The following is a 9331-nucleotide window of genomic DNA, read 5'->3' on the forward strand; positions in this document are numbered from 1 at the left end:
AGCCGCCTGCTTTGTCCGCCCGTGTCGCCTGCTAGATCCCCTTCCCACAACCTTACTGGCCGCCCCAGTTCCACAGCTTATAATCAAGCATAAAGCCATTTCAGAATCGTGTGCTTTTAAACTTAAAAATCCAGAGGCCGACTGCGTTCCCCTCTTAAACAGCTGCTGCAGCAAGGCGAAGTCATGTTCCCGCTCGGCTCTCCTGCAGCATTCGTCTTACTTTCTGCCGCCTCTCTCATGGTAGAAAGAAGCGGCATTCGGCGGCTTGCCGCTAGGAGCTGTGGCTGTGCAGGGCACCAATCTGGGGAGCACGGTCCCGAAATTCTGCATTTAAGGTACCAACCACCCATTGGGTCGGGTTACGGAAAAATTCTCAAAGATCCGCAATGAATCTCCCGGCCGTTGCCATTTCCTGTGGAATAGAGACGACTGGAGTCTGAAATTACGATAACCATCAAATCCTGGGAGGGGGAAGGATGACATTAGCTTCTCTATGCTTTCAACATTTCAACTACTGTACAGTTCATCTAAGTGGCCCTTTCTTCATATTCTGCATTGTCGGTTACACGGCCGTAAAGATCCTTCAGGCTTCATTTCTTTAATACGTACCTGGGAATTAACTCCAGTTTATTGCAATGAAGCTTACTGCTGAATAGACCTATCTAGGAGTGTGTGATCAACTCACTCCGCCCGCTTCGAGCCTTTTTTAAGTGCCGCCTCCACTTGAAATTTATCTTGCTTTACTATAAGCCGTCATCACGAAACTACTTTTGAAAGAGAACGGCTATGAGGCGATGTTTAAACTCCCACCCAACCCCGAATTTTCAGGTACTATGGAGCGGGGACATACGTTTGAACACATCCATATGCAAACAGCTTTCCGAACCCAACCTTCCTCTGGTACTCGGCCATGTAATATCTTTGCTCCCCATATATACAGGCTCCCCTCCTTTTGCTTTCTGCAGCTGGGTGTGCTTTGATTTTCAGATCAGGCAACCTTTCAAGTCCTAGGGTTTCCCCCATCTCGTACTGCAGTGGCTACAACTCAGGCGCATGCGCATTTGCAAGAAAGGGCTATAGGGAAACGTAGTTTTTCTACTGCCCTCCATTTTCTCCTCGCCCGTAAATCCCAAGTGCGCATGCTCATACTTCCCTCTTGCCGCTTCTCTCTCTCTCTTCCGGCTGTCTAGCCTGTCGTTTGCTATTGGACATGCAAAGCGGAGGGGCGAAGCACCGACTGAGGCTTGATTGGGCGAAAATGCTGTCTTTTACTGGATTACAATTACTGATGCTGTTGCTCGGATGGTTTAGTTTCAAAGAAGGAAGGAACATCCTCTCTATTTTAAGAGCGAAAAAGTCCTGCAAACTGGGGAAGTAGACAATGCAAGGCGAGGTGGGCGAGAAGTTAGGTCGCGTTTTTTACGGCGAGCTTCCGCTTCTCGCGCTGCGGTGGCACATTAGGGATGCCTGCTAACGGCGTCCATGTGGGAAGGCAATGAAGAAGAAGAAGAGACCTTGGCCATTTGCTGCAGGAGCAACTTTTCGAAGTTCATGTCATCCCTTCTCAACTAGCCCCAAAGCACCAGGATGTGTCTTGCCCAGTTCCCTTCTCGCTACCAGTCGGAGTAGTAGAGTCACATAAGATCGAGCGAGCAGGCAGCCGAGGCAAGCACCCCTCAGAAACTTCATCCGTGCCTCCGCTCTGTTCTTTTAAAATGCATGCATGTCCCCCATTAAAGGGCTTTGTACACCAATTTCTCATTCCAAGTCTGAGTAATCAACGGTGCTTAGTTTGCCTGTAAGTACATTTACGAAGCGTAAGTAAGCGGCATTTCACCGCCAGCCCACAGTCAAACACGAGTGTGAGACACGTCTGCGTTAGAAAATGTGTCTCGCTGTGCATGCACTGCACACACACACCCTTCCGCGCACCTTTGCAGCCATTGAGCTAACAAGCGCTCTCCCCCCCCCCCCTTAAAACGGTCTCATTTCCTTTTCTGCACTTAACGGAGTAAAGATATGAAGAAGGTATAATTACTGTATAAACAAGGTCTGTCAAAGTTTATGCCGCAATTTAAAAAAAAATCTATGATTTGTAAAAGTGCCCCAAGGCTCTTTTGTTGTTTCTCCTAGAAGGAATAGCGAGGCTCCCCCTCTCCCCCTCCCGCCCCCCAACAAACCGTACAGATAGAAGCACATTGAGCGTCTCTGCTGCTGTTCCGGGCGGGGGGGGGGAGGAGGAGGAGGAGGAGGAGATTTTTTATGGGAGTGGTGCGCCTGCGCACTGGGTGGCGGGGCTGAATGTTTCCCAAGTGTTTGAAACTGGTATTTGGGTTTTCCACGTTGGATCAAGTGCGGCGTACAGCGAAAGGCTGCATTAATATCACGGGCAGAACAAGAGCAGCAGTACTCGCCGCCAGAAGCTTCTTCTCTTTTCTGCTCAGCGATTTTTAACCCCACAGATCTTTGCTGTTTGCCTGCCTGCCTGTCTGGGGAAAGATCGGGGTTTTTAAGAGCTTTGCTCTCCCCTTTCTCCCTCCCTTCTCTTGTACACACACACAAATCCCTCTGATTGTTTCTACCACCTCCTTGGTGAGTTACCGACAACGACAGCCATTCAATCAGCTGCTACGGCGGCTCTGGGGCTGTAGAAAGACTCTCGGACTCTGTGTGAGGCAGCCAGCCTTTCTGATCTTGGAAGAAAAGATTCAAATGTTGCCTTTTTGGTAGTCTTTTTCGGTTAGATTGAAGGAACCGAAAACGGGGAGAGGACGACGCTGGGGATTGAGCCTCTGCCATTGGGGCTGCTGTGCTTGAAAAGAAAACTCTCGCCCATTCGGGTGAGAGAGGAAGCTATATACACAAAATTTTCGGCCAGATGAAAATGTTGAATCCTGCAAACGGAGAGCAGCTTCATTTAGCAAACTATGTGGAGGATTACATGGACTCCATCGAATCTCTGCCTTTCGATCTGCAGAGAAATGTCTCCCTGATGAGGGAAATTGACGCCAAATACCAAGGTAAGTGCTTTCTCCTTTATGTGTTCCTTGCCAGAACGTATAAAAGCTATATAGGTTTGCTTTTTCTGCAGAGATGATCTCCCGTGTTTGTGTGTGTGTGTGTGTGTTTGTATGTTTTCCCCCTCCCTCCTCTTCATCCCGAAGCGGATGGTAGCTTTTTTATTATTTATTTATTTGTGAGAAGGCAAGCAGAAAGCGAGAGGAGAGATTCGAGGAGTGGGCAAGAGGGCTGTTCTCCAGGCGATAACCTCTTTTTTTAAAAAAAAAATCTTGGGATGGAACAAAAGGTATTCTTCGGGATTTCAGTTTTTAAGCGAGCACTTGGCTTTTTGAGGTGTAAAAACGCTGGACAAAAAGGCGGCGGCGGCAGCAGTAGGGTAGCGAAGGGGCAGAGGAATCAGGACGCATGGGGCACTGAGGTGGCTGTTTCTTTCTCTGCTTTGAGGGAGAATTGTTTTCACGGCACTGGTGGGGTGAAAGGCAAGAAAGAAGGGGGGAAATCTATTGCAGCACAACACTGAGGAATTTCTAGTATTAGCAATGGCTGTAGTAGGAGAGGGTGCTAGTAAAGGAGGGAGGGAGAGTGGATTAGATTGAGAGTGGAAGGGGGGGTGGGCCGGGCTTGTTGCCTTCGTCCCCCCTTTTTTTCAATGGGATTTGCTTTTAAACAGTCTCCTCCCGTCCAGTATTTCTGTGGAAAGGGGATGGAAAGTCGTGGGGGATAGATTATATAAATAGTGTGTGGGTTGGGGATGTGCTGCTTGCCGAGTGCTCCCCCCTCGTCTTCCTCCCTCTTTTTTCCTCCTTTTCTGAAACTCGTATTTACAGCTCTTTATTTGGAGGGGGGAGACTGTGTTCTGTCCCTTTCTCCGTCACTCTCACTGAAAGCCGGGGAAATTGTGGTTTTAGTTAGTGAGGGGGCTTAAAAGGTCCTTTGTCATTTGGTGCTGCGATAGGTAAAAGGGGTGGGGAGGGGGTGGAAAAGAGTGTTACGCCTGGTGGTAGAGGTGACACTGGGGTGCCCGTTACACATTAAACTCCTCTTTTCTCCAGTGGCGAGGAGGTGGAGGGTGTTAGAAACCCGGCAGGTTATTGCAGCGCTTATGAAGGGAGGTTGAGGAAAGCAGTTGACCCCTTTCATGCCGTGAAGAGTTTTATTATGTCGCTAGTAGGAAGGAGAGCAGGAAGAGGGAGAAAGAAAAGGAAGAAGTGAGTGTTAACTTGACAGTATGAATGCCCGGTTGTGAAGGGATAAGGAACGGAGGGGGGTACTATTGAAGGACAAGGGCGGGCGTTTCAACCCGCCGTAAGCATTCGACTGCGCTAAAGGAAGGAACCTCCCTGCTCGAGCTCTAGAAAGAGAGTAAGAGGTGCCGTCACAGCAGCTTTTATAGCTTACCGTCACTGCTCCTATCCTGCTCGCCCCGCCTCCGTCTTCCCTTATTGGTTGGAACATCCCACATGAAAAAAACGCCGTAGCCCCGCCTTCTATTCAATTATTAGTCCCCACCTGAATTCTCTAGTGATCCGCTCGGTAGTGACGCTGACAAAACCGAATGGTGAAAGGGGGCGGAGAGAAGAGCAACCGGAGGAGGTTCGTTGCAATAGTTCGAACTCCCCCCCCCGTCTCTCTCTCACTGGATGATTGGCTCTACTATTACAGGAAGCTCATAGTGACTGACGGCTAGCTGTGGAAGTTGAGGGCTGCCCGTCGCTCCTCCTTCAAGACATGATTGGCACGTTGGTGTTAAAGAAGGCGGAGACTCCAGGGGGCTTTCCCTTGTGATTGGTATTGATGTTTGGCTTGTGGGCGGGCTTTTGCCCTGACTTTATTTGACTGGCCTGTTTCATCCAAGGCGGACTGTGGTGGGAGTTCCCTGAAGCTGATTGGTCAGCTGCATGATTCGGGTCCTCGCGTATGTTCGGTTGCAAACGTACGTAAAGGGGGAAGACACTCGAGTGCCGCCACTTCCCTTCTAAGAACAATGGGCCCCGAAAACCCTTCCTGTGGAGGAGAGGGAGTGGCTAATTGGGGGCGGCCCCTCTCTGGCTGAGGGCCAGCAGGGGAGGGAGTGATGAGCAGGACTTTCTTCCAATGCTGGGCTGGGCGCGAGCTCATTCTTGGAAAAAGAGGTGGGGCCGTTAGTACGCACCCTCCCCCCCCTTGCGCCCGCCGTGTCCCTTTGCGCCGCCTTTCTAGAAGGGAGTCGGAGCTGTTTAACGGGGAAGGAAACCTCCGCGCGTTGTCGGATTCTGTCGCGCGAGTAACCGTTGCTGTTAAGGGGAAGCGCGAGAGCAGAACCCGCACGGCCTCCCCCCCCCCTTTCAGTTGTTGTGGGGTTGGGAGGAGTCAGGATCTTGTCAGGTGCTGGGGCGGCAAGGATCCTTGGCGTTTCCCGCCCGTTTAAAAGGCAGTTTTCACCAGGTTTTAGAAAGGAAGTGGCGGTTTCGTGGAGCTTCCCCCGAGTTCTCCTGTCTGTGTCGGAAACCCACCTCTATCCCCCGAGTGTATGCCTGAGAAAGCGTTAGCCAGAACTTTCTTTTTTTAAAATCCACGTTTTTAAAAAAGAAATGCATACCAAGAATCTTTAGTTCCATTCCTTAAAATAAGAGTGGGCAACTTAATATTCTTGTTCTGGAAGTCTCATGGCTCCTCATGAGTAGGTGCGCTAAGGAGAGATGCTGCCCACCAAGACGTGGGCAAGCTATCCAGCCCTGATGTAAAAAAATGTGCAGCTGCCCAAGCCTACATCTTCCTCATGGGAAAGAGAGGTCCCTTTGAAATTTAAGGATGCTTAGACTCTATCTCTGCTCTTAATTGGGAGTAAGAGCCATTGGGACTCAAAAGTAAGAGTCGTTTCCATGGCATCAGCCGATCAGGTTCTTTGAGGGATTTTTAAATATCCTTTGGATGCTTGCTTTCTTCCTGGCCAGGTGGAAGAGCTCATCCCAGGACAGAGACGAGATGCTCTGAGTACAGTCAGTGCTAAAGTAAATTAGTTGGTTCAGGGATTATGCTTTTGATAGTTGTTGTGGATTTTTCAAGCTCTTTGGCTGTGTTCTGAAGGCTTTTCTTCCTGACGTTTCGCCAGTCTCTCTGTCTGGCATCTTCAAGGATTGGAGTAGGAACTCTGTCCATGCTCTGAGCATGGACAGAATTCCTACTCCAGACCTCTGAAGATGCTGGACAGAGAGTGTGACAGAACGTCAGGAAGATCAACCTTCAGAACACGGTCAAAGAGCCGGAAAAACCCACAACAACCATCAGATCCCGTCCGTGAAAGCCTCCAAGAATACATTAGATTATGGTTTTGTTGGGTTATACTGAGCTCCTAGAATGAGTATAGGGATTTCTGAGTCGCCATTAAATTGTATATCTAAAGATAACTAAATGTGGATTTATCTGGCTCTGTTGCTGTCAGATGAGTACAGTAAATATAAAGAACCTAGTGATTGCAAAAGAATGGGGGGGTGGAGCAAAACAAAGGCAGAATTAAGAAAAAAACCCCAGCAGAATGCAAACAGAACAGGCTCCTGGGGTCTCTCTGGAAGAGCAGTTTTCACTTAGTCAGGAAAAAAAATATATACACAAAGAACTGATTTCATTTGCTGGTCTTAAGTAATTTTTTCATGTTTCAGTTCTCTACAAAGTAGAATTACATCCGTAGTTATATCTGGGGAGTTTCCCTGTTTGACCAAGTCTGTTTGAGTACCCCTGCTATTATGCACAAGACTGACGAATAATACAATCTTGTCTGGTTTTTTTTTAACAGATATCTTAAAGGAGCTGGATGATTATTATGAAAAATTCAAACGGGAGAGTGATGCAGTACAAAAGCGGAGGTTGTTGCACTGTATACAGAGAGCATTGATCCGGAGTCAGGAACTTGGTGATGAAAAGATTCAGATTGTTAGCCAAATGGTAGAACTTGTTGAAAACAGAACCAGGCAACTTGATAGCCATGGAGAACTGTTTGAAACTTGCCAAGAGGCTAACGATCCTGCTGGAAACAGTGGCAAAGCTAACCAAGATAAATCAAAGAATGAGACAATCACTCAGGCTGAGAGGCCAAATAACAAACGGTCAAGGCGTCAAAGAAATAATGAAAATCGAGAGAATGCTTCTAATAATCATGATCATGATGATATCACCTCAGGAACTCCAAAGGAAAAGAAAGCAAAAACATCCAAGAAAAAGAAGAGGTCTAAGGCCAAAGCAGAAAGGGAAGCTTCCCCAGCAGATCTTCCCATTGATCCTAATGAACCAACCTACTGTCTGTGTAATCAAGTTTCCTATGGGGAAATGATAGGCTGTGATAATGATGAGTGCCCAATTGAATGGTTTCACTTCTCATGTGTTGGACTCAATCATAAACCCAAAGGCAAGTGGTACTGTCCGAAATGTAGGGGAGAAAATGAGAAAACTATGGACAAAGCATTGGAGAAATCTAAAAAAGAAAGGGCTTACAATAGGTAGTTTCTCAAGCAGATGAGAATAAGGCTGTTAAAACATTTATTTATTCTCTGTCTCACTCTTTGTTGAGATGTCAGGATTGTAAAATGTATATTTTTAGAGAAAGTTATAAATCAAACCATTCTTGTAACGGGAATGGTGATACAGGATGGTAATTGTTTTTCCTTTGAAACAACTGTTAACAAGAAAATGGTCTGTGGGCCAAAACACTCAGTGAGGTAATAAAAATTAATATGTATTGTTTGGATTCATCTTACAAAAATGTGTTTCCACAAGTTGATAAGAATTCTGCCCATTAAAATGTAGATAGCAAACATGTCTTAGATTGCATTCCATTTTTCTTTATAACGGAATGCTGTTTATCTTTTTTAAAAAAAGTTCTGTAAGTCTGTTTGAAGGAAGCCACAGTACTTTGCAAATGTATTCTAAAGTTGTTGATCAGAGTCCAACGAAGAGTGTAGCTAGCTACTTATGCCCGTTGATTTCACTGGGCTTGTGTACTGAACTCCAGGCCATTTGCGTAGATAAAGCAGGTCATGTTCATTTCATTGGTAACTGCTTCCAAGAAAGTGGTTTCCATTCTGTTTTGAGCATCTTACTGAGAATCAAAGCCCATAGCCTTCAGTGGGACATAGTTACAAAGAATGTATTTAGGATTAGAATCAAATTTTGTCTGATCAGTGCAGTAGCAAGGAAGAAGTTATGGTATGGCTCCTGTTCAGTGTCTGTCTTAGCAGCTCAATAACAATGTTTAATTACAGCTATGAGCTTATTTTTAAAATGCAAAAGGTTAAATTTTACACAGCATATTTTATATATTGGCCAAGTACCACAAAGGCCTTTTAAAATGGTTTAGTATATTTTGTATTTAACCAAGGAGTGGTTTAGTAATGAAACTTAACATAAATCAAAGCTTTATACTGGCACAGATAATAGAGTAGCAGCCTTTACTTTGTATAAGTTGTAAAAATGTACATTTTCAAGTGGAGTTGCACTCAACTGTATTATAATTGGAAATGCATCAATGTGGTGGTATAGCCAATATGCATTTCCTTCTGTATGTATGAAAATTGTACAGCTGTGATATTAAGAAATAAATTAAACAAGTTGGATAATATTGGTCACTTGCGCTTACTTTACTTTTCTGTTTCCCATTCATTTTCTTTTGTATTGTATACATTCCCTCTGCCAGTGCATTTTATCAGCTTCTGTAGACTTTAAATCAGCTTTTGATTTTATTTTATTGCTTTACCCAATTTATATACTACCTATCTAGCCACTCTGGGTGCATTGCAACATAGGAAAACAAAAGAAAAAACCAATCAAAATCAAATTATAATAATAAAATGACACATCTGTAACTTATAAAGTAGAAATAAAAATTATTAAAATACTACAGTACAGTAAATAACATTTAAATTGACATTCATTTTATAGTATTTTGGCTGAAGCAGCAGTTTAAGCTCTGTAGATGGGATATTTTGAAATGGCCTGCTGAAATGTTAAGTCGTGTCTGACTTCGTGACTCCATGGACCATAGCCCATAGCTTCTCTGAATTACTAAAGCCCCTTTGCCATGACAAGGCAGCAATCTGTGAAGGGGCCTGCTGAAATAACAAGGTCCTAAGTGGTTTCCTGAAGATACCTGGTGAAGGGGCCAGGTAAATAGTGGGTAGTAACTGATTCCAAGTAAACAAAATACATTTTGTTTAAAAATACATTTTTGATTTTTAAAACAAGTTAATTGTGATTGGTGTAAATGCAGTATGTATGTCTCTAGCCTTTAATACCAAGTTGATTCACTAGATGGCAGACACCAGGGTCTTAAGGAATAATA

General features: G+C 45.3%; 1 protein-coding gene across 3 annotated transcripts; it reads left to right on the top strand.

The window, feature by feature from the left end:
* The first annotated feature begins 2336 nt into the window (after window positions 1-2336).
* Window positions 2337-8611, top strand: ING1 (inhibitor of growth family member 1). Of its 3 annotated transcripts, none has more exons than XM_020794323.3 (2): window positions 2337-3020; window positions 6794-8611. In XM_020794323.3, the coding sequence occupies exons 1-2, from the start codon at window positions 2879-2881 to the stop codon at window positions 7495-7497; spliced, it is 846 nt and encodes a 281-aa protein (XP_020649982.2). In that variant the 5' UTR covers window positions 2337-2878; the 3' UTR covers window positions 7498-8611. The 3 variants fall into 3 exon arrangements, with proteins under 3 accessions (XP_020649982.2, XP_020649984.2, XP_020649983.2); XM_020794325.3 differs by lacking the exon at window positions 2337-3020 and adding an exon at window positions 4924-4954; XM_020794324.3 differs by lacking the exon at window positions 2337-3020 and adding an exon at window positions 4979-5153.
* Window positions 8612-9331: the final 720 nt, after the last annotated feature.

Source organism: Pogona vitticeps, chromosome 3, assembly GCF_051106095.1.
Source record: "Pogona vitticeps strain Pit_001003342236 chromosome 3, PviZW2.1, whole genome shotgun sequence".
Lineage (NCBI taxonomy): Eukaryota > Metazoa > Chordata > Lepidosauria > Squamata > Agamidae > Pogona > Pogona vitticeps.

Bases quoted from the DNA above. Each gene is read 5' to 3' on its own strand.
- ING1 (XM_020794323.3), top strand. From the start codon at position 2,879: ATGAAAATGTTGAATCCTGCAAACGGAGAGCAGCTTCATTTAGCAAAC. The intron at 3,021-6,793 runs GTAAGTGCTTTC...TTTTTTTAACAG, and splicing joins AATTGACGCCAAATACCAAG to ATATCTTAAAGGAGCTGGAT.